Source organism: Anopheles funestus, chromosome 3RL (assembly GCF_943734845.2).
Source record: "Anopheles funestus chromosome 3RL, idAnoFuneDA-416_04, whole genome shotgun sequence".
In the NCBI taxonomy this organism is placed as follows: domain Eukaryota; kingdom Metazoa; phylum Arthropoda; class Insecta; order Diptera; family Culicidae; genus Anopheles; species Anopheles funestus.
This window is the reverse complement of record NC_064599.1, coordinates 72,023,206-72,049,202: the sequence shown is the minus strand read 5'-3', so window position 1 is coordinate 72,049,202 and position 25,997 is coordinate 72,023,206. Positions and strand designations below refer to the sequence as shown.

Here is a 25,997-nt window from a genome sequence, read left to right as displayed (position 1 = left end):
ATGTTGGATTTTTATGTGTTATAGGTACCAGAATTCAGAAAGTTAATGGTTCACAATTCGACAACTTTTTTTTAGCAATTTAGTGCTAGTGAGATTTTACCTATTTTGTTTGTTATGTAATTTCTAATAAGTAATACGAGGGAATCTACTAACTTGGAATGGAATTGTATTAAATTGAAGTTTAATTTAATGCGCACATTACTATTTTAGTTAAACTTAACTTTAAATTTCAATATAGTTAGTGAAATTTATTTGCTGCTTAACTCGCTGAAAACTGGTCTATCAACATATCAAGCTGAATTTATTCATTCAAACACATAATACGCCACAAACGATAAAAAAGCGACAAAATGTTTTTTTATCGTAAAAACAAACACAAAACAAATTCCACTCATAATTTTGATTTAAGCACTTCCTGAAGTGTTATAAATTACACACATGAAAATATAACACATTATAAAAAAAAATCAGTAAAAATTTGTAGTATAATTCTGTTAGAGAACAAGCGCATTTTTTTCCAATTTTTGAATTAAATTTAACAAAAAACGTAAATCAAAAACAACTCAAGCGAAATGTACTGTTAAACCATTTGTTGAAAATTCAATTCCATTATTTTAAATTCCAGTAAGAAAAGAGGGAAAGGATAAACATGGAATGAAGCGTAAAACATGAAAAACACATTAAATTCCCGTCATAAGTTGGCTTTTTTTATCGATGATAAAAGAAAACAAAACAACTAAAACAGAAACACGAAATGCCCCACAACAAGATCCTAAAGGGTCAGAGGGAGCGCACAAGAGTTTAGGAACGGGTAGACAGGTGAGATTGCGTGAGAGCAGGAAAACAGAGGTTCGTGCAGCACGGTGACTTACCCGTTGCTCCGCTAGCAATAGATATCCCTTCTCACGTGCCTGCACGAGATCGATCGTTTCGTGATCGTCCCCGTTGTAACGGCCGCGGGTGGCATCGATCAGCCCGCTAGTGATGGCGGACGTGAGCGGCACTATTGCACTACCTTTACCGACACTGTCGCGCACGACCGTTGTCGATGGATCGACCAGACCGGACTCGATGGTGGCCGTAAGTGTACGGGCCGGTGCCGTATGATGGAACGGATCGCGGAAGTTACCCTCGGCGGGCGTATACAGCTGATAGTCGAGTGCTTCGAATAGCCCGAACGAACGACGAGGTGTCGTCAGCAGGCCGGTCTCGACGGCCGTCTGCAGTGGGACCAGCTTCGAGCTGGCCGTATCGAGTACGTTCGATTTTTCCGGCTCAATAAGACCCTTCCGGAATGCTTCCGGCAGGTGCAGCAACTTGTGCTTTGCACCATCCTTCAGTAGTACGGATTCGGGATCGATAAGACCCTGCACAATGGCGTCTCGAAGTGTGATGGCTGACGGCGGGTTATCTCGTTCGAGCTGGGTGGTGGATGACGGAGACAGGAACCGACCGGTAGATAGGTCCAGCAGCTGCAACTCGACGGCACGATCGAAGCTGAGCGGTTCACGCACGTAGACCACACAATCATTGTCGAAGGTGAAGAATAGAAGTTTTGGATCGATGGTAGCACGGGCACTCTCCTGCAGGACACCATCGTGTAACGCTTGTCGCAATGGCACAAACAACCCTGTACGTGGATCACGTAACACAGACATTTCGAGCGACAGAAGATCGTGGCGCAATGCATCCTGTAAGCTCATTTCTTTAGGACCCTTGCCAATCGGTGACTCCTGAAGCAGGTTGTCGATCGATTCTTTGCGCTCCAAGATTTTGCCCGTAATTGGACGATTAATTGTCACCAGCAGACCCTTGCTGAATGCTACGTCAAAGTTATACGCCCGATCGTTCTTACGATCGAGTACCTTGCCCTTCTCCACGTCTATATCGGCGTGATCCATAGCTGCACGCAGTGGCTTATCCTGCCCAGTAACTGCATCCTTGTACACTGTCGTCTCGAAATCGAGCAGACCAGCGTCAAGAGCTTCCTGCAGATTCAACAAATCATCCGAGCTGGGTTCCACAAATCCACCAGCATCGGCCCTGTAAAGACCCATCTTGATGGCTTTCTCTAGTGACAGTAGCTTCTGATTGGTTACTATCAAACCTCTACGGCGAGCTTCCTGTAGGTCGATCTTTCCATCCGAAAGCAGATACATTCCTGCTTGGGCGTCTATAACACCTTGTTCAATTGCTTCGTCCAAACGTACGTAACGGCCCGTTTTGGCGAGCTTCACTATAGATGCTGCCGGACTAACGATATCCTCCGCGCAAGCTTCTTCCAGTGATATCTGCCGACCAGTGATCGGATGAAGAATTTGCCCAGTTTGTGGACGGTAGAAGCCCATGGCAAGTGTTTCGTACAGCCCAAAGCCTGCACTTTCAATGTCCACGATCAGTCCTAATGCGAGCGCTTCACTGAGAGGGATAAACACCTCACTGCCCGGTTCACGGAACACTCCTTCACGGCGATCGATTAACTTCGCGCGACACGCCTCGAACAGGTTGAGCATGGTTTCGTCGCGCTCGTTAAAGTAGCAAGGAAGTTGCGGGTTTATGATAAACTTGCGCGTCGCTTCCTGCAAAGTTATCTTACGACCGGTGGCCGGCTCTATAAACTTGCCCGTCTTATCGTCGTAGATACCCTGATGGATTGCACGCTGAAGGCTTACCGGTGCCTTTCGATCGTATAGCAAACCGATGTCAAAAGCGTGCTTCAGCGTTATCCAACCTTCACCGTGCTGTACTTTCGAGTTCTCTCCGTCGATAAATTGTGTTGCAATTGCTTCGTTTAGATCCAAATCCTTATAGTACCCGGTAGTCGAATCACGCACCTGTACCGAATGTGGATCGATCAATTTGCCGGCGATCGCTTGGTCTAGTGTGAGCTTTTTGCCTGTCTTGGGTTCAACAAATTTCCCATTGCCCTCCCGATAGATACCCTTGAGCACGGCTTCACTAAGCCCGATCGGTTTGCGGACCTCAACCAGTAATCCTCGATCGAATGCTTCGCGGAAATCGATTCGTACACCTTCGTCATCACGAATCGTTCCACGACGCACGTCCACTGTACCGTTCTCGATAGCAAGTTCGAATGGTACAATTTTGCCACCAACGGTAACGATAGTCGATTCGGGATCCAATAAACCACGCCGTATTGCGCGCTCCGTAGACATCCGCTCCGGTGTAGTTGTACTGCTGAACTGCCCGGACTTCGGATCGTACAGACCTCTGTACACTGCGTCTGGTAAACTGCAGCGTCGTTTCGATGCTACGATTAGTCCCCGATCCATTGCTTCTCCGAGACCCATGCTCAAGCCAGAGGCGGAGTCTACTACGGAACCCGCGCGAGGATCTACCAGCTCACTGCGAATTGCCTCGGCGAGACTGATCACTGTGCCACTCTTTGGATCGCGTACGATTAAATCGTTGGTGGAAATTTCACCCTTCGTTATCGCTTGCTCGAGTGTGACAGGAGTAGTGGCATCTTCAAGCAACAATTTTCCTGTCGCAGTATCGTAAAAACCACGCAGCAGCGCATCGGCTAGAGAGATTGGTTTCTTGTTGCTAAGCACGTAACCCTTCTGATAGGCACGGTCTAGCGTAAGCTCTGGCCGAGTCAAAACACCTCTTACGTCGTCAACTAAACCACTAGCAATAGCATCCCGACATTTCACTATACTTTCTCGCGACTCATCACGAATCAGTACACTGTCGATCTCAACCAGCTGGGTATTGATCGCATCCTTCAGATTGCTTTCATCACCATTTGCCGGGTCGAGAATTTTACCGGTAGCCGGATTGTAGAATTCGCGGCTCAGCACATCAATCAAACTGTGCGTCACATGCTTGGTGTCCATCAAGTTCTTTTCAACCGCCACATCTAGCGGTACAAGTTCATCGTTGGCAGTATCCTTCAACTTGCCCGATTCTGCATCGATCAGTTTCTTGTCCAGTGCATCCTGCAGCGGTACAAGAGTGTTCTCCTTCGTATCCTTAACGTTGGATATTTTCGGATCAACAATACCCTTATCCACGGATTGTTGTACATCGACCATCTCCTCTGTGATGGTGTCGAGTATAAGACCTGACTCGGGATTGTACAAACCCTTGAGTACGGCTGCTTCCAAGGATATTGGCTTTCGTTTACCCTCCAGCATATAACCCTTAACGTACGCTTCGTTCAGATCGATCTCTTCCTGTGTGTCTTTGTTGAACAGTACACCGAGTTTCAGATCAATGATGCCCTTTTCAATGGCTACCGCTAACGGTACGATCTGTCCATCGGTAGGATCTCTCACGGAAAGCGAATCGTTATCAATAAAACCAGCACGCAAGGCTTCTGCGATAGGTATGCTTTCATTGTTTTGTATAAACTCGCCCGTCTGCGGGTTTATCTGACCTGCGTCGATTACCTCAGCCAGTGTCGGGGAAAGATCTTCATCGCCGGCCGGTTCACGCTGTACAATCCAACCCCGGCGGCAACATTCAACAAACTTAACTTTCTTTCCCGTTTTATTGTCAAGCATGTGACCTGTATGCTTATCGATCAGATGCTTCTTCAAAGCAGCATCCAACCGCTCGAAGCGATTCCTTCCGAGATCTTTCACAAATATGGTAGTCGGATCGATTAACGCACCCGCATTATAGATAAAGTCGCGGAACGATACAGGCTCGCCGGAGGTTGGATTAAGGAAGTAACCATTCTCTACATCATACACTCCCAGCTCACCCAGACGCTGTTCCGTAAGTGATACGTCCAGCACAAGTGTATCTTCCCCTTCTTCACCTTCAACGAAGGAAATGCGATCCTTCGAAAGCACATCGACCACATCGTAAATCCGCACGTTCCCTTTATTTAAACCCTCTTCCACCGTGTATGGCATCTGCTTGTCGTCTACCATGATGCGGCAGTGTTTGGGATCAATTTTACCCTGAGAAATCGCTTCACCCAATGTCATTCGTTCTGGTCGCTCTGTTGGCCGTTCGACGAACGTGACATGACGCTCCAAAGCTTCCGCACCAGGTGCAGCTACTTCGTTTCCAGAAGTTGGTTGTTTATCAGACTTTAAGGCGTCTACTACTGCCTTTCCTGCAAGTAGAGGCGCACCTACAACAGCCATTAGACCCAACTTTGCTGCATCCATTATTTTACTACCGGCTCCACTAGCAGAAGAAGCGTCAGTAGTACTTGGAACCTGATTAGTCTGCTGGTCACTGAACGGTACCTCAGTCATTGATCGTGAAATACCTTCGCTTTCTGGTACATCTGTTGGCACTTTAGAGGAATTAGCTGTTGTTTTATTTTCAATTTCTGAACTACTCTTCGTTGGATCAGACGTAGTATTTGATCCTAGCACTATTCCCGACGAATCTGTGCTTGGTGTTGCCGCTTGGGAGCTCTGCAGATCATCTTTTACCAATGGTTGTGACAATTGGACTATTGGTCTTGTGACTATTTCATCTGCAATTTCACTGTCAGGCCTAACCGGAACGTCAGAAACAGATACAAGTTTATCCCCTTCACTTTTAGGAATAGAAGTCTCAATCTTTAAACCATCCTTTTCTATTTGTGTAACAGTTACCGTAACAGGTTGTTCCGTAGGAACTGCTTCGTCGCTATTCGGAACCTCTAGATCACTGGATTGTTTGACGATCTCGTCATACACCTGCTGTTTCTGCTTTTGTTGCGATTCTGCAAGCGAATCACCTGGAACGCTAGTTTGAGCGTGTTCAATCGATGTTGATGGTAGCGAAACATTAGCGACAGTTTCTTGTACTACCTTCGATTGTGTTTCTGCTTGATTAGCAGAATCATCAAGCGCTTGAGGCATTTGAGGAACAAGCGAAGCAGATTTTTCTGTCTCTAAAAATTGGCTCAATTTGTCTTTTTCCGGTTTCAGTTCTTTCGTTTTGACTAGCAGTTGATCTTCTGCGCTTGGAGCTACTTTGTCTAAAGTGATCTGTTTGTCATTTTTGGCAGCATATTCCTCTGTTTTAATTGGATTCGAAGCCGCCACATTATCAACAACAAATTGTTCATTGTTCTTATTGGGTGGATCGAATTCGTCTAATGTTTGTGGTGCTTTCTCCGTTACAAACTCAACGGACGGCTTCTGTACCTCATCTTTAAGCGAAGGGGCCTTAGATATTTGGCTTCCCTCAGGCTTTACAATCTCATCCGTTGCGAGATTGACAAATGGAACTGTTGGTTCCTCTATATTTCCTACAACTTCAAATCCAGCACCACTAGCAGTATCATCTTTTTCCTTTTTCTCGAAAGCTTTCTTTACCGCACCCGCTATAGCCATACCGCCAAGTACCGGTGCACCAACAACAGCCATAAGGCCTAGTTTGGCAGCATCCTTGATATTGTTACCAATATTACTTCCACTGCTTGGAGCGGTCGAACTATTTGCCACGGAAGAAGGCGCAGCAGTTCCAGTGTCTTTACGCTCTAACATCTCAGTAGCGACAAACTGTGCCACAGGCTTCGTTTCATTATGTGCCAGTTTCTTAGGCGATTCGGAAGGTGTCCTTTCGGAAACTTCCAATTTTCCAATAGCTTTGTGAGACATTTCCGGAGATCGATTGAGCGTTTCCTCGCTTGACGAATGGGATCCAATGAAACCACGATCGACAGCGACTGAAATCGACATCACTTCACCAGTAGTGGGATGGATAAAGGTACCTTTCGTTACATCTAAAAGTCCCCGGAGTAATGCTTCATTCAACCCAATTTTAACTTCTTGCTGCATGTGTTCTTCACACGTTTCTTCGGGCTTTGATATTATACCCTGCTTGTATGCCTCCTCAACAGACATGATTGCTCCGGTTTGCAAATCTTGAACCTCATTCACTGAGATCAACGCATACCCGGACTGAATTTCAACCGTCTTTGTCGTGATGGTATGGAATGCTGCCACTGTTTCCTGTACCGATGTAACGGCATGATTTGCTTGAAGGTTTTGAATTAGCTTTGGCAAAGGTTTAACTATTAGTTTACCCGAATCTATTGCTTCCCGGAGAGGTATATCTACAACCTCGGTCGTACCCTTCAGTGGTGCTTTAAACGTACACTTTGTCGTATCAATTCGGCCCTGATCGATAGCGGCTAATAGTTGCACTCCATCCACGTCCGGAGTGTAAGGAGTAGCCATGATGAAATCATTTTTCAATGCTACCTCCAATGCCATCGGAACACGTGATATAGGATGTGTAACTTCTTTCTTCTCGATATCTAGCAAACCACGCTCAACAACAACTGGGAGTGACATTCCGATCGGTGGGATCTTAGACTCGTAGTTCGTAGTGTGACACAGTCCCCGGTCGATGGCATCAGCGATCTTCATGTCATCGGCAAGTGTACACCGATCTTCATTAACCAATCCGGCACTTATCGCTTGCTCCAGAGGCATCGAATGCTCATTGATTGTTACTTCAGCTAGAGGATCGATGATTTCACACAACAACGCTTCACGGAGCGTTAGCAATTGTCCTGATTCGGGATGGTATATTCTAGAGTCGGACGGATTCAGCAGGCCCTGAGTCTCCAGTGCTGGCAAACTGAGACAACGGGCGATCGGGACAAAGATCATGTTTGTTCCGTGCAAATCAAGCATACCTCTTTGTATCGCTTGATTCAAATTCAGCACATGACCCCTTTGAGGATCGACTATTCTACCACTCTCGCCACTCAGTTGTCCATTCTTTAGCACATCCGCGAGCGTCGTTTTAGCATTCGCAAATAGTGCTGGGTCTTCTAACTTCTGTGCTGTGTCTTGATCTATTATACCCTGCTCGGCTGCATCCTTCGGCCGAAGAACACATTTGCGCATCTTTTGCAATTTTCTCGGCGAACCCTGATCGTACTCTAGGGGGCCAGTTTTCGTCACTACTGTTGTGATACCTTCCGAGGAACGTCTGCTCTCAACGCTAAGCTTTTTCTTTAGCAACGCAGCCCGCTCCGGACTTGGCAGCTGGCTTCTTGTGATTAACCCTCTTTCGTATGCCAATTCTATGGGCATTTCCTCACCGGTAATCGGATCGGTAAACAATTTTAGTGAGTCTATTGCACCTGCGGCTGCGACTAATGGTGCACCCGCTACTAACAGAATACCTTTCTGGATGGCTTCGATCATACTTAACGGACCATTGGCAGTACGAATTTCACCCGTCTGTTCATCGATAAGGCCACGCTGTATTGCATCCGCAATAGAGAGTTTCTCTCCATTCACATTGCTTGGATCGACTAACTGTACCAAATTGGGATCGATTTTACCACTTGCAACCGCACCCACTATGCTATCGGAGCGTCCCGTTTCAGCGAATATTACAAGAGCCGTGCTGGGATCGTAAATAATGCCCGGTGCGAGTTGAAGCGGTTCCGGACTCATCAGTTCTGGAGTGGGAGCAATTTTCACCTCTACTAAATTCGAGTTTTTAGCGGAGGAGGAGGAAATTTCCACCCGATCCGGTTGCCCTGATCGTTTCGTGATCTGTATCGTGCGGCTATCCGGCCCATCGGACACTGACGACGAACTGGGTAGGCACTGTTCAAAGATGATGTATTCCTGTTCTATTGCCTGCCGCATCGTTAGTGGTTCGGCATTCTTACGCATAGCATACCGTCCGACGGGATCAAGTATCTTCTTCTCTAGCGCTCTATCGATTGTAACGCGACGTTCCGGATTTTTCGGATCCGACACGAATGCCGACTGCCGGTTAATGATTTGCAACTTTATACACTCCTCGAAACTAACCATCCGATCAGTTCCGGGGATGATAAGCAATCCTGTGTCCGGATTCAACAAATGACGTTCGATTGCTTCGTTCAGTGGCCATCCGTTTGCCGGTAGCTCGAACGTTTGCATCTCAGTGTCTGCCCGTTCAAGATATTCCGTCGTAATGTTCAGACTACGACTGTTCGCTCCCTTTATCACGCGTGTTTCGAACTTTACCATCGAACTCCCACTTGTGGTGGGTACCTCCGTGCTGTTGGGCACCGCTTCCGTATCCGGAAGGAGTAAACCATGATTCAGCGCTTGCTGAATTGAGTAAAGATTACCCGTGGCCGGATCTCGATACGTGCGCGTTTGCTCGTCTATCAAACCCTGTCGTACGGCCTCAGTGAAGGAGAGCAACACCTGCGGTTGGCTTTCTGGTGTTTCCCCCGTGTGCGTTATAGTGACGTATCGCTTAATCGTCTTGGTAACGGTTTCGGTCGTGAGCGTTATATTGAGCAAACTGATCAAGAGCAACGCTCCTTCCGGTGTGATAAACTTCTTTTCGATTGCCGGTTCGAGCGGAAGCACTCGTCGGGCAGCGTCTAGCAGGTAGCCCGTTTTTGGATCGATATGATCACGGTACACCAGTTCCAGTAGCGTTAGTTCCCTTCCGGGTACCGTTTCATCCGGCACGCCTATTGCACGGTTAAACATTTCGTATACCTCTGGCCTTACCAGTCCCTGACCTACCGCTTGATCTAGCGATATTAAAACACCCTTACCACTATCTAACATAAACGCCCCATCGCGCTTGCGCAACACATTCTTCGCGAGTGCCATATTGAACGATACGAACTCTCCGCTGTGTGGATCCTTAAAACCGTGAATGTTGAAAATTGATCGTATTGAAACGGATGATATAAGACCCCGATCAACCGCTTCCGGAATGGTCATCAGTTCACCTGTTTCGTGATGTTTGTAGCGATTCTCAAACGGTAGTATTACGCCCTGATCCATGGCCTCGGCCAGCGTGAGCAGTTCCGCACCGGCCGATTTATAGATCGACCGCACATGCTCCCCATCGAGTACACCCAAACTGATCGCCCCGGGAATGTTAACGCGTTCGCGGCGCGTCGGCGACGCGATACGCTCGCTTTGATCGTACAGCTGCAGATCGCACACGTCCTTGAGCGTGAGCGGTTTGCCGATAAGTTGCCGTTGCCGGGCTTCGGCAAACGTAAGCTTCTCCTTCGTCTGCGGGTTCATGTAGCGACCCGTTCGCGCATTGATGATGCCCTGCTCCAGTGCCTGTGCTACCGTTACCTTTGTGTCGTGCTTCGTGTCCACTATTTCGCGTACATGCGGATCGATCAGCTGTCGCTCGATGGCCGAGTCCAGGCGGAACGTATCGCCAGTGTTACGGTCCGTCACCCAGCCACCGGTATCGACCAGACCCTGCGCCAGCGCATCCGCCAGACAGAGTGTGTGTGGTGCTATTTTGATCGCTTCACTCCTAACCAAATACCCGCACTCGTACGCTTCGGCCAGCGAAAGCTCCCGGCCGGACGGCGTACGGTACAGTCCACCGCCGCCGGCCGTCGCATCCACCAGGCCCTGCTTAATTGCATCGACAATACTTTTTGCTTCCTTAGTGTTATACTTTACAGCGTGCTGCTGCGACGATGAGGAGGAGAAGGAGGAGGACGCCGCCGCCGCCGCCGCAGCACCACCACTACCACCACCGCCACCATCATCGATCGCTGTTCTACTGTAACTGCTGCCGCTACTACGGTGCTGCTCGTTGATGCCTTCGGTCGTTACCTTTATGCGCTTTTCCGTACTTTCGTACGATCCACCATTCTCCGCCTCGAGAATCTCTTTCTGTATCACCTCCAGCAGGCTCATCGGGCGTCCGTCACGATCGACGGCAGCGCCGGGACGCAATAGCTTTAGTACCAGCTCCGGATCGATCAGCTTCCGCATGGCGGCTTCCTCCAGGCTGATGCGCTCACCGGTTGTGCTTACATTTAGCAGCCCGCTGCGTACGTCCAACACACGCATCCGGATCGCCTCGCCGACTGTTAGCGTCCGACCGGTGGTCGGATCGATTATGCCGGGCGTGTTCAGTATATTATCGCCGCCGATTTCATCCACATCGGGACCATTGTTCGTGCCGACCGCTTCGCTCGTGCGCTGAATTCGCTTCAGACTGCGAATCTCCGTGAACTGCACCGAGGAAGCACCGTTGGTCGGATAGCTGCCATCGGTGGGCTTTGCTTTTGTGGGCGATCCGTTTTCGCGCAGTGGTGACGCAGTCGTCGGCATGCTAACACCATTGTTATCGATGGTATCATAGATCAGCTTGTTGTTCGTGATCTTCGTTATCCTGGGAAGGGGGAACAATAAGTTTATCAATATACTTTTGTACTTTCCAATCGATGTAGCATTATACTTACTGCGATGTGCTGTATGTTGAGGTGTAAACGTCCTCTTCGACCTCCTGGTGGCCCTCTGTGCCATTGTTTGTCGGGCGACCGAGATTGAACTCGACCCGATAGGTTCGAAGCGGTTTATGAAGGCTTTCTGCGTAGCGCTGGACAAATTGAAAGGTGGATACATACAAGAAATATTATTATTAATTTAGAATATAATTCGGTAGTCAAAAAAAAAATAATTTACAGTAAAAAGTTAGTAGCAGTTTTTAAATGAAATTTTCATTTTACCCGAAATTCGTACGAGAAGTCATACTCGTAAACATATTCATCGATCTCTCGTAAGCGCTTCGTCATGGTTGACGTAGATGATGCTGACGATGTGGTGGTAGTGGTAGCGGACGTCGACGATGCATTGCTGAATATACCGGAGTCTTTCCGTTTGTTTTTGGATTTGGATTTTTTCCCCACTTTATGCTGCTGGTGGCTCATTTTCTTTGCATTTATCACAGCTCAGTGCGAAACCTGAAGCTTGCTTCTTTCTTTTTCTTCTTTGCTCTCTATCTATCCCACGGTGGGAAAATTGTATTCCACGATGTTCACGCAACGGTCTGGACAATTCATTAAATCAATCACTAAATGCTTTATTGTACAATAAAATAAAATGAAATGCTTTCGATTCAACAGGACTGTGCAATCGTTACGGGTGTAATGTTCCGCCAGAAGCTACCAAATCTACCTTGCAAAGTGGCCACAAAATCATCCATGCATGTGAATAATCACCCCACATGATATCGCGCCCACCAATCAAACACGCCAGCATCTAAATGGCATTTAAACACGCCAACGCGTATCGTTTCCCCATGAGCAATCTACGCTCCGTAACTGAAGCATTTCGTTACGTTGAAATTGAAAATGGCATAACTAATTTAAACTCCGATATCGGACACGCGGGTATAGCAAATGTTTAAAGTGTAGTTTTGTGGTAAATTAATTAATTTCTTTTGATCAATCCACGTGGTATTTAACATTGCAAATAGTAGGATAAATAATAAATTAAAGAAGAACAATAAATTACGAAAATGATAAAAGAAAACAAAAACAAAAAAACATTATCAGTGTGTTGAACACAACATTGCTAAATGCACATAAAAATACGACAAATGCCATTCAATCCGTTCGCAGTCGCATTTTCGTTTTTCTCTCTTACAAACGCGAGTTTATTTTAGGGGAGCTACGTTGCAAACGAAAGTGAAAATATACACCAAAACGCAAACACACGGCTTTATTCATCGTCTGACAAAAACGACGAGGAAGTTCCTTCCCATTTTCCTTTTCCCATTTTCCCCGCAATAGACAAACATACCGAATGATGAAGTAATGAAACCATTTTCGCAACCATTACATAATCGTGACGAAAATATTAAACGTGCGAAAGCACGCAAATAAAATAAATTCCATCCTGCAGACTACAACACATCATCACCAGCGCTGCAGTGACGTGTTTTTTTTTTGTACGCACGGTACTGCGGGATCAACTGTACGTCAACGACTGGGCGCCTCCATTCTTTATTTTCACAAGGAACGCACGCCTCAATTCCATATGTTTCCTGGTTCGTTTTTGATACACGACAGACAACGTCTCAAAAGTGCTTTACCACTTGCAACCAATGGAATGTAGCCACAGCACTTACAATATTATATCGATCCGTTTATTTGCGGACAAATAATCAATGCCTTTTTCCCTGCAGACACTTTAAACAATCTTTTCGCGTAGCTTAATGGTGCATAAATCACAAATCTGCACATGCCCAAACGGCAAGTCTGGTGCGTTCTATATAGATTTAACTGCACAACCACGGCTGCAGCAGATGCAGTCAATGCACTTAATTGAACTTTGTTACATCCGCACGCTAAGGACGTTCCACTTAAAATCGAATATCGGTTCCATGGCGCTGCTTCTCACATCGGAACCCACCCATACGATGACTTGCTCGATTTGCTCCGGTTCCGGTTTACACGAAGGCATGTGACATGTGGCGAATCGATGTCACATTCCGCCGGTAAAAACAGAGAGACCACCTTGCCATATTTTGACAGTTCGACACACGAACACCAGCAAACTGAACAGCAGTTGCAAAAATTGAGAAATTCACGAGAGGAAGAGATTTTCCACAATGGATTCTCTTTAGAAAAAATAAATGTTTCCTTTTTTTGTGACACACGGATAACAATGTCGTGAGTTCCGGATATGAGAACAGCTGTATCGGGTGACCTAAATCAGGAGTAATATTTCGATAACACTAATTTTCTCTTCATTCATAACTCTGAGAGAAGGCGATACCATCAGCTGTTAAAGTACAATCAAGTGAGTGCTGAAGACATATTTGAAATTTTTAAAAGGAAAATGCTAAACCTAACACCCCTAATATAATAAACAGTATTGAGATAAAAAATAATGGGATAGAAATTTTGTTTAACCTTTAACACATGATGCAAAAATAAGATTCATAATATTATTATGAAATATCAAAAATATATCTACACTCGATATTTTTCATCGGTCTAAGAATGACATAGACAATAGCAGTTATTTTGTGGTTGCTCATGAAGCACAATATTTATGTATATTTATGCGGAACTAATTTCTAATGCAGTTAATAAAACGAATAAATATTTTATTTATTAATTTTCTTCATTTTATATTTTTTTTATAAAGGTAAATGTATCGATCATTTGCAAATTTCTTAAAAGACAGACTCCTGCACTAAAACATTTTCCCTATTTTCTGACACGAACTTTAATCGCAACACAGTGTTACCGACATGCACTTCCTCTGTGGCGTCACCTGGTGGTTAAACCTATTTTTAACGTGAACCCAATTCGATCATCATTCCGCACCGGCCATAGTGACGATGATTTCGATCGATGTGGACTCTTTTTGGCATCAACGATCGAAAACTAGTAGCAAAGGTTGAACGTTGCGCTTGTAACATACATGGCGCCGTTATGTTGTATTTACGAAATTCGTCCTCTTTATGATCTCGCGGTAATGGCATTTGGGTGCAAAAAAAACAGTAACACACTGCTCCCCGTTTTCTCCTTGTGAATATGAACTCATAAACACTTTGCAAATGACAGAAGTACATGCAAACAAGAGCTGTGAGAAAAAAAAGAGTCACAACCTGTCGCAATCACTTGAACAGAACGACGCTACACCGCATAAGAGTAAGACGATCTCGTGAGAATGTTGAGAACGGTTTTACGGTTAGACGCGTTGGCTGACCTCGCCGAAGGGCATCCATAAACAAAACCGTGACCGATCGCAGACATTACATGGCCACCGGGACGTGAAGAGATAGAAGCACAAAACCGCCGCATGGCGAATGCGTCATCACTTACCGCGGGGAGGGGTCTCCGAGACCAAGGTCTAAAGCGATCGCACATAGCAATGGGTATCTAGAGTCGTCTTAAACGGACGTGGAAATTTACACAACCGAAACCACTCCACTACCGGACGCTCGAAATGTGATACATCGTACCAAAATGGAAGTGTACCATCCCCCTTACTGAGTCAAGCTCTGTAGGTAAGCAACACTACACGGTGTACAACCACCAAAAAAATAAAAACAACACCACTATCAAGTAAAAGCAGAGCCATAACAACCAGACGGAACTGTGCTCGCCACCGTACTTCTTTCTATTCAGCGGAAAAGAAACATTTTAGGTTCGGGTGTATGTTTCCATGATAATTGAAATAGCACACACAAGCCAAACCATGTTAGGGTCCCGTCATATATATATTTTTTTCAACGGAGTGTCGACTGCCTGGTGGAATGGTAACAAGCGAAACGGCACACAAAAAGCACAGCGCCACCAACATGAAGAGAACGCTGTTAATCCAATTTGTTCTTACGCTTCGCTGACAGTCCAAGTTGCCGAGAGTCGTGAAAACTGACTGCCAAACATGACCGGAAAGATCGGTGTAAACAAGACAAGAGCCTCTTTTTTCCTGGGGTATTTATGGTGGTCGTCTACACCGTACGTGTCCATGGCGGGGTAGAATGGTTTTAATCGACTTAAGCATACTAATGAGCGTTTTGTGTCAATCTAAAGCTGCAGCATAATTGCAACACCCGCATCTTCATGCCACTGCTGTTAGGGGATCCAATAAATAACTTCTTGACCATAACCTCAAAACGATTGAAGATTCCCTGGAACTTATGGAGTTCCTTCACAATCTCTAGACAAACAATCGATCATTGTGATGCCGACAATAGCGTGAATGTAAGGTGTAAGAAGTCATTTTAATGGTTTGTACGTTGTTTGCGTTTATTATGAATATCATTTCGCGAATATAATAAACCTTGGTGTGCTCCTGACACCATTTCAAGTAGTCGGCAATTCGCTTTATCATCTCAGACGCGACCTTTTCGTCGAAAGATCATCAGATATGTAAAAAAAAGGGAACTAGGTAACAATACTGTCACCTTTGAAGTAGCGATGCAATCATTTTTGAGATACAAACGGCAATGAGATCAGCATTAGTGAGTTATCATGGTAACAGCTTCTATTTTCCCACAAACAATCGCTCTGTGGGGCGCTCGTTAGAACGTGCTAAACAGTGTTTCCCAATCGTTATCATCATCAGTTCATTGATGCAAAAATAAACGCTCACTTCAAGTCAAGTTCCATTAGTCAGTAACTGGAACTCTCACACATCTACTTTGTAGCGTCTTTATACCGACACTCCACTACAGTTTCATGTGTTTTAATAATCACTTGCTACGGCATTAAAAATCTGGGACCCTTCTTTATCAGCACCCATATTCCGTGTACTATATGAGCTCATCTCTTGCGATAGACTTCAAAACATACGACAACACATACTCGCACACAACCGTGCGAGAGCTGCTAATGCAAGCGTAGCACAATAATTGGCATAAATGGTCAACTCGCTTGGTCCACTTTACACGATTTGTTTACATTCCGTCGATAGCATGGTTGGACGGCGGCACGGCAAATACTGTAGCAAACGCTGTCGAAATGAAATCTTATCAACGAAAGCGACAATTTTCTCTCCCCCTTCTTCGGGAAGCCAGTTTATTGGTTTCGTGACTTGGTCTGATTTAGCTTTAGTAGTGATCTTTAATATCACGAAAATATCTCATCGTAAAGGCACAATGTTGAGGGTTAAAATTAACATTGTGTAAAGATTAAAATTGCGATAAACTATAAACTTCAATACATTTTTGGTGCCAAATAAAATTGTGGACAGCGATCTGTGTGGCCGAATAAACTGACTTCTAACTGTGCTAGTCATGGAGGGCCGGAGAGTCACTTTGTCTGTTTGTTGTAGTATGAGTTATTGCCGCCTGGCCGCTTCCTTGTCAGAACAGTAAAACACTTGACTTCATATAGAAGACGATAACGACTTGAAGCAGTCGTTGAGAAATATTACTTTTTTTCAGTTTATGACTTAACTGATAGTCTGACACAGCACACGTAACGAGCTATTTTAAGCGACGGAATTCCAATTCTCCACCGTGGATAAATATGTACTTTAAGAGTGTCTAAAGTGATACATGTCCCATATAGTTTCTTCAGTTCCTACTTTAAATAATTTCGGTTGAAAAATATTCATATTTTATTCCCAAAAGTGCTTCCTTGCTTTCATGCTTAATTGATCTAACGTGAAATTTATCATCGCATCAAATTATGGTTGCTGCAAAGATTTCTCATACAGCTAGAATTTCATTTCACTGCACATTTTTCTCGTCATACCGCGTTTATTCAAGACGCATAACACAAAAAACCCGCCGCAAACCGCCCCAAAAGAAGCAGGGTTGAATTTAACTTTGTCGCCTTTAAAAATGGTTTCCCATATACAAATCGGGTGTTCTTTGTCATTTGGTTGTACTCTTTTTGTGTTTTGGGTTTTTTTTTGTGATATTAGAGACTCGGGCGTCAAGCCGGTTTAGCAGACATCCCACAATGCTCGGCGATCAGAACCGGGGGCCGGGTTTATGCAGATGTTTGATGGTTGATTAATTTATGATCATGCTGTTGACCAACGCCGTCACATTGTGTGCGAAAGGTCACCGCAAAAAGGAGACGAAGAAAGACTGATTGGATCACATAAACGCACGGATGAATGTCAAGGAAGATTTGCGATAAAAATATATCTAAACGTAATAAAAACCCAAAAATGTCGCCGCTTATGTCGATGAAGATGTCAATGTTTAGGCCGTCAAAATATTCATCTAAAAATCCTCTACTTCCGTCTACTTGGAAAGATTATGATGGAAAAGTTTTACTTTACTAAATACAAACAGTTTGTTTATCTATTCGAACACTTATTCTCAACGAGGGAATCATTTTATTCAAGGTAACTCTTGAGTCAATATTCATAGCGAAGGACCTGACGCAAATCAAACCCAATCTAAAATAATATTCTTTAACTGACTTGAGAAAAAAAAGAGAAATCATGACACTGACATTAATAAAGTGGCGAAACATTAAAAGGAGGTGCTAAAACGGGAAAAGCATCCGCAGCAAATGCAACCATCTTCTACCCCCGCACATGTGATCATCATCCCGTCATAAGGAGGATCAATGTTTCAATAGGCGGGTGGAACGGACACCAAAACGTTGCTCTTCAAACATACCTGAGCAGCGTGGGATTATATTTTATTAAGCAGTGTTAAAACGAAGCAATGTCAGCTACATTTTTTTCTGCTTCCGATCTGTCATGACCTTGCGCAAGTGTCAAACTTCGCTCTTAACAGTGTCGCTCCGTTCGTGTCTCTCGTGTTCTGTTTGGAAAAGATCCAAAACAGACGAAATGGAAACATCAGCTTACCAGGAGGATAAGACCATCTTCCGTCTTCCAATAATAGCTCGAATTTGGGACATGAACATACGTCTAGTGAGGGTGACATAGACAAATAGCACCCATCCAAAGGTCGCTAAATGATCAAATATCTGCTCTTATTATCATTAACCTTCAGCCATCTCATAACTGGCTAGACGATCTACCGTTCTAAATACTTGAGTGAAAATGAAAATTCGCCTCCAAATACTCGTAATCGCTGATAGGTCGGTCTTCCACTGTTTGTACAGCGTCGACGGTGTTTCTTCCAGCTGTAGCAGCTGCTTATCGGGAAATAAAAATGCTTGTGCATATTTGACCTTGGTCGTAAGAATATTGTACTTTTGTTTTCGATTTCAATTTCGAGCCGTAAGCGTGTTAGTTGCGATTATTGTATGCCTGATGACTTTTGTTGAGTGAAACAGGCACGTACAATCAATCTTTGATATTTTTTTCAACTTGATTAAATGAGAGAGAGAGTGGAAGTTTGGTTTTCATTTGATTTGTTTGGGCTCCGGACTCAAAATTTGATACAGGAAATATACATTGGCATTTTACTTTCTTGGAAACCTAAGGCGAAATACCTTGGAACCCTCAGAGCTTGAATTTCTAGCTTGATAATAAAATTCTAGCAGTAGAGAGTGGTCGAGGGACCTGATTGGGATTTGATATCGGGTACGGTCGTGTGAAGATCAACGCCGCTACCACTAAACCATCGAGTGGATCCAAAGCTATAGTGCTGGATGTGTAATATAACGAGAATTCTTATGCAAGATCAGAGACTTCTCGATCATATGTATAAAAGACAAATCGATATGACAAGTGTCTAATGTCGATCAGTTGCAAAAACTTCCAATGTCAGATTTACAAAAAAAAAAGACCTCTCAAATGTTTTTCTCTTACTCGAAATGCTTTAATGCACTGACAGCTAAATGCACTTACGTTTCACCACGTTCAGCGCGATAAAATTTTATTCCGAAACGCACTTATTTATCGTTGTCGGCCCCCAACCGTGCAATATACGGTTCGAACAAAACTTTGTTTACATTCACCCGTTCACGGATGCAGAAATAGTGTGTTTCTCCCCTTTTTCTATTGGCTTGTGGTGGTATTGTATCATCGCAGCTAATACGCTTAATGCACCGTACACACCAATGTCGGTGTGCCTTGTGTCGGTGCAACGTACAAAAATACGGCTTACTATCTGCTGCCGCACACCTAAGCCGCTTGATGATGCCGAATGCAGGTGAAACAAAAAGGAGAAAATGAAACTATTTTTGCCCCAATTACAACAACCATGCGTCGGTAAGGAATGATAATGTTTTAAAAAAAAGCTAGAAGTAGTGCAATGCTACCGGTCTGGAAGTATTGATTAGATTTCATGGACAAACGAGTCAAATATGTACTCGAATACATTATTTCCGCTTTGTGGTGTTTCTGTTGTACTTCTTCAGTAGCGTTTTTTCCCTATCTTCTGTGCCTGTAAAATATCTATTTGAGTCTAAATCCACTCAAAAAGGGATTAAATTAAAGAAAAAAATAAAACACCAAAAGACGTGTCAAGGGCGATTGGAATCGATTTTGTTGGCTCCACCTCTGGGGGTGGGATTTTGTTTTGTATCTGGCTTCTGACGGGAACATTCCACCGATTATATTTGATAATGTTGATCGATTTTTGCTATCCATTTTTAAAACACTGTTGATTTTAATCTTTTTTTTCGGAGGTTGTTAAACAACGTGCTAGGCGAAAATCTCCATCAACGATGCATTAAATCGTGAGCTAAACACGTGTATCACGTTATCGAATCGACTGCATTAGCAAATGACGAGCAGCACACAACACAAACACCGAAAACGTATTGCACTCAAACGAACAAACACTGCCCGTGGGTGCGCGCACTAACAATTGCGAATATTTGAAACCCCGGAGGCAAAATTCTGGCTTTTCAAACGCCTTAGAATCACACTTTTCTTATGTCGCACACTGCTCTCTAGCACTATTCTAGTGCGAGAAGCTAGGTAATTTATTTAAATTTTCTATTTTGTGCACAATACGCGAAACAAGCCGCCTCGCGCGCCACGGTTGGTGACCTTCACCGAAAATATATTCCATTTGGATGAAACGCAACGAACGACACTAAGCTGTTGGTATCCTCATCACATTACAAAAAAAAAACACGCAGGGAGAAGAAGGAAGATACACGGTGTTGGCCTGCTTCTTTTTTTGGTGACTCTAGACATTTGAATAATTTCCTTCGAGATTCGTTCTACCACCACTCTTCGTTATTGATTGCCGAGGAAAAGGATTAAGCAACATAAGACACGACACACTGTCACAAACTCATCACTGATACCTTTAGATTTTGCTTGTGATCTTCAATCACATCTACATTCACGATCTTTAATACTTTGCTGAACTTTTCTTTACGAGACGCGGTAAAAAAAAACACACACAAAAATAACGTTTATCCGTTCACCAACGAATAATATATCTTAACCACGGTTTTAATGCAGTGAAACTGTTTAATGAGCAAAACTGCACAGTAATAATATTTCGCGAGCGAGCGAGCACGCGCGCGTACGTCCAATCAGTTTCACTATCCGGTCTAAAACTGAATGAACGAACCATTTTGTCGGCCCACGGCAAGTGCTGGTCAGTGTTCGCAGCTCGTGGTGAGTGCCCGAGCGGATGTGCCGGTTAAGGGTGGTTTCGCGAGAACTCACCACGAGATACCAATCCGTGTGGATGCGTTTGTTATGTACGTGTGCACTAAGCGACAAGAGGGTGTGCAACGGCATAACAACGCTCTCTCGCTGTACTACTTTTCTCTCACTATGGGCGCTCGTCATGGTACGAGTGGACCAACAATGACATCACAGTTCGCACGAGACCGGTTACAGTGCTGCCCATAAATAAAAACCTTGAACAACAAACACCGATTGCCTTTGCGAAATTGCCTTTTCAACCGTCAGCAGTTTGAATTTGTTTTTTTCCCTCTCTCTCTCATTCTCTCTCTGTCTCACAAAACCATTAATTCAACGACAAAAAACGAGATAAAATTTTATGAATCGCAAAGCACTCAGCAGGAATGTGACGGGTAAACAAATGGTCTGCTGCTTTGCGATCGTTTGCCGGTTCCGAAGAAGCTCAGAGCGATCTTAACATCGATGGAACCAACAGACCACCTTCCTATGTGCTAGTCTGGCCGTCCTTCGGCGCAATATGATGTCATGAGGCTATAAATAAACTTTATGCTTCGGTGCGCTTTTAAGTGACTTTGGTAGGTAGGACGATAGCGACAGTGTGCTTTCGCTACGCGTTCTGCAATTATAAAACTTTCGGTTTTTTTCCGCTTCTTCCATTCATTTATGGATATTAGTTGATGGAGTTTTCCTTTTTCCTTCTTCTGATTATTTAACGGATATATTATGGAAAATTATCTTTGATATTTATTACAAACGTATTGCGTTAAGAGTTATTTAATATATCCGCTAATATATTTCATAAATTGGAAGTAACTTTCAGAAAGGCTTAACGACCTACTAGGTCATGTCAAGTAGACTGTCTAGGTAACTTAAACCTTCAAACGAGTTTACATGACTAGGTTGAGAAGTACAAGCTAATTTACATAACCCCCCACACTAAAGGCACGAAGGTTTAAACTATAAACTATTCCCACTGACAGCTAGAGGTGAACTCAGGAAGATGTTGCACTTGGTTGTCAGTGTCGTCGGGAGGGTCGTTGTTTCGAGAATTGCCAATAACGTCATATTTTGTTATAGCTCCTACAACCATCCCTTACTAACCCAATTTTGTGGTCATCAAGTGATGACGCAAAGCTCAATAAAATCCGAAACTCGGCGTAATTGACTTCCGGACAGTCATTCTCGCAATGCTCTCTGCCTTAATGCCCACCTGCGTAAACGATCTTACAGTACATGTGAACCTGTTTCTGTAGGCTTCACTACACTTTAATGGGACAAACCAATTTGAACAGATTTGTCGTTTTCATAACCAACAATAGAATAAACATCAAATTAGGCGTACTTGTGCTTACAACACACATAGCATAGGCATGATGCTAATAAGCCTAAGTAGAAATTCATTGAGCCGATATCTCCAACAGCAAAAAAACAAATTTTACAGTACTCGATCACTCCTAGAATGTTGATTTTGCTCTGGTGTTTATTGACATAAGGCAAAAAAAATCGACTCAAGTGTTACCGTGACAATTGCAAAGTCAAACATTGAAATTAAGGAACGAAGACGCCATCAACATACAATTTTAACACTTCACTGACAGAGTATGTCAAGGAAAGTGCAAAAAAAACGGTTTTCGATTGGTTTCATTTAAGAAAAGCATATCAAAACATTCGTTCGTCATCTAGCTCTTGAGCCTTTGTGTACGGTAGCCACGCGTCGAAAGACAACTGACATCGGAACAAAATGGTAATCACCTTTTAGAAATAGACGATGACGGAATATCGCTTGGACTGGGTGCAGTGATCGCTATTTCTTCGGGACGATGCGTACCAGAATCAAATCGGACAAAAAGGTGACGTGATGATGTCAGCACACTATTGCACAGCAAAAAAAAACGTACCCAATCTGGAGCTTTTTTTTTTTTGGTTGGAGTCATTCAAAACAGGAATTTAACTTGAAACTTGCACCGCATCGAACGACAGAGTCCAGCAAGGTGACATACCACACTTTATAGAAGTAGTTCCTTCTTGCTTTTCGACGAACGAATAGAGATTTCTTCACTGAGAACTGGTTTCTTAAGCATTATGTTTGAAGGAGTCAACCAATACAATTCAATAAAGAAAAATAGTATCACGTTACGTTAACCACCAACTATGACTTTTCGTACGAATTTCAGGTAGTGTTAGATATTTGTAAAATTAAATTATTTGTAATTTAAAAATTATTTCCACTTACCAATCCGTCCGCGCCATTCACCTCAATAGCCGTCTTTAGCCGCTGGGTCAGCTGTTCAAGGAGCGTCTCGAAGCGGCCATTGAGCGTGTCGAGCCGCTTCGAGTACACTTCCGTCGCACCGGGATCACCATTCGCCGGCCGGAGATCTTGCCGAGGAGGCGAAAAGCTGGGACGCACTTCGCTTAACCAATCGATATAATGGACACATTTACCATCGTAGATCTATGATATCGTAAACCCATCGTAACACAGGTGTTTGATGCATATTTCAATTGTTATCCGTTTTCGTAGTTCGTTGATTTGTTCCGTTGATAAATACCATGCGAAAATAGTGCACGTAAGATGAAGAGGATGCACAATATCCGGAATGTTTTTTTTGTTTGTTTGTTCGGAGGACGATTCGATGTTACCGATGAGAAGAAGTGACGCCATTTCGCCAACACGCCATCGTTGTATCACGGTGTACAAATGTTACATTTTTGAAGGCGCAGGTAAGGTGCGTAAGAAGGTGTTTAAATCGGTTTTGATGCGTTTTTATTGTTGTTACGTAGGCATGTTGTTTAATTGTTAAGAGCGTGTAAAGTGTGTTTTCGTGTTGTTGAAATTGGAGTTATTATATTGATTAGTATTCGCAATAAGTCGATACGCATTAAAGATCGGGAAAGGCTAGGGGGTGGTTGTTGATAAGTAGCGTACAGCTAGAGTCCAAAAAGTGTGGTTAATGTTTGAAAAATTTCCAACATGGCCAATACGACTAGTTTCGCAATATATTTTGTTTTCACTCTCACCACTTATCAACGCGTACGGCTACAGGGACTCGGTTGGGAAATCATTCAAAAATGTAAGATAGCACAAATACAATAAAGGTGTGGAAGGAATTGGAATCGCAAGGTAAGTGAATGTTTGTTCCCCTTTCGTAACGAATCTCACTCTCTGTACCACACGGGAAAAAAAGGGGGTGCTTCTCTACTAACGGTTAGTCAATTTCGAACTTAAATTTCTTATCGTGTGCGTCGAGTTGTCATTTGGTGCTACTTTGTTTTTGGGGGATTAATCACAACTACGCAATAATGTTCCAGCGTGGTTTCAGAGAGTAAAATGAATTTGTAATAGAATACTGCTGAAGAAGAGCGATCAACTTCTAGGAGCTGAGCTGGTTTCTTGCCGTGAAGCAAATCTGATTGAGCGGAGCTTTAATAGCAATCGTTTCCCTTCCAGTGCGGAAGGAAGCGAAACCCAGAAAAAAAATCGTACCAACACCAGGCGTGGTAGATAGGAAGGCAGGGAAGAAATTGAACAGTGATGCAAAATTGCACATTTTTAATGAATTAAGCTTTCCTTAAGCCTAAGGGAAAATGAAAATCAAGTAGTATAACCATTCACCACCTAGGGAGCTCTGTATGTGTATCAAAAGCTCGGTACAATCCACAAACATTCGTCAGGACACGCACTCATACACAATTTCGTAAAACACGCATTCACAGCGACGACGCATACAACAAAGAGCTATAGTAACAGCAGCAATCGATTAAGCATATCTCTGTTTTCATACGATCGATCCACTTGGGAAGCCGAGAGAGAGAGAAAAAAAATCACCACAAAACGTACAACGACAGGACACACACTTGGTTCCACACAGCGGGACAACTCAATGAAGAAAATGAAGAAAAACAAAAACTCCTTTTACCAGCCGAAACAGTAAGCTTGGAACGAAACACCGAAATAGACCAAGATAGAGACAGGAACAGACTGACAGACGTAGAACTATATTCACAAATCTTTCCAGCCAAGAAGCACCAACAGGCAATCCTCGGGGAAAATGTATTGCACAGTACGGACGCGCACACAGGAGGAAAGTTTTCTTACACTTTTGTAGATTACAACAGGATATTAGGAAGGAAATGTAAACGTTCGCGACTGATCGTTCGCGTTGGGAGCAGAAAGGCAAAAAAGAAGAAGAAAAAAAGGGACGAACCACACACACGCAATAGTTTACGTACCTTAGCTTCACGGATCAAGCGGCCACCGGTGAGATTAACCTGTTCAACCTTCGGAATGCGTTCCACCGTTTCGCCGAGCATCGACTGTTGAACGCATGTCCATCCAAAAACCAACCCGAAATATGGATACAACCGGATGGGATACAACACACAGACACGCGCAGGACGACGAAGGAAGAAGAAAGTGATCGTGGCGTGTGGATAGAGGTGGTGTATTTGGGTTGGATGTGGTAATTGTTGTTGTTGTTGTTGTTGTTGTTCGTGATGGTGGTAATTGTTGTTGTGGTGGTGGGTTCACGGAGTTTTTGTTGGTGTGTAAAAATTTTGCGCAGAAATCAAATGAAGGGGGGAAGGAGAAAGATAAATAAATTAACGCATTAGTATGTGGGTTATACACTGGAGGCTAGCAATAGGAAAATTGCTAGCCCTTCGTGGGGTGCATCAAGCTACGGTGAGATACGTCTAGAATCTACAGTATTACGTTGTGCTACGTGATCGTTACTCTACTTTCTAACCTAGTGTTCTATTATACTGTGTTTAGCTGTGATCGTGTCTTTGGATCGTACGACTCTTCTGTACCTTAACCTTTGAATTCTAACAGTAAAGGGTTGTGGATCATTATACAATGTTAAAGGCTTGTGTCAAATACTACGTCGAAATATGCCTTGTTCCAACTCATCTCCACAAAACAATTTAATACATTTTGTCTGTGACCCTTCTCCACAGGCATGCAACGTTATCATTTGTTTGTTAGTTTTTGTTTCTGAATACTAGTGTTCAATGTTTTCATTATGAAGAGTACACAGTTCTACATCTGCTAAAGTATTCTCATCACTTTGGAGTGCAGTTAGTCAATGGTTATAGTTAATTCTATCTATACTGCCTGAACCTTTTATGGTAGTTACGTTAACATGATCTATCTGGATGTGTGTGTTTGTTTGTTTTAAAAGAAACCTGATTGTCCTGTTTGGCTTTCTCTCTCTATCTTTGTGTTTGATAAAGTGTTTTTGGTTTGTTTTGTGTGTACAA

The 25,997-nt window shown here is 43.7% G+C and overlaps 1 protein-coding gene across 50 annotated transcripts in view; it reads right to left on the bottom strand.

The window, feature by feature from the left end:
- The window catches only part of LOC125768453 (dystonin), a 184,018-nt gene that overhangs the window by 28,600 nt on the left and 129,421 nt on the right, over nucleotides 1-25,997 (bottom strand). For 44 of the 50 annotated variants that reach the window (XM_049436111.1, XM_049436121.1, XM_049436122.1 and 41 more), the window contains 4 exons: nucleotides 24,969-25,052; nucleotides 22,969-23,190; nucleotides 11,183-11,319; nucleotides 873-11,112 (listed from right to left, as the gene is read on the bottom strand). The exons of 3 other annotated variants lie outside the window; for them this stretch is intronic. In XM_049436111.1, the coding sequence (XP_049292068.1) occupies nucleotides 873-11,112; nucleotides 11,183-11,319; nucleotides 22,969-23,190; nucleotides 24,969-25,052 (10,683 nt within the window). Of the gene's footprint in view, nucleotides 1-872; nucleotides 11,113-11,182; nucleotides 11,320-11,449; nucleotides 13,518-20,383; nucleotides 22,918-22,968; nucleotides 23,191-24,968; nucleotides 25,053-25,997 lie in introns of those variants that run through there. 3 more of the 50 variants (XM_049436124.1, XM_049436148.1, XM_049436126.1) reach the window with 3 other exon arrangements.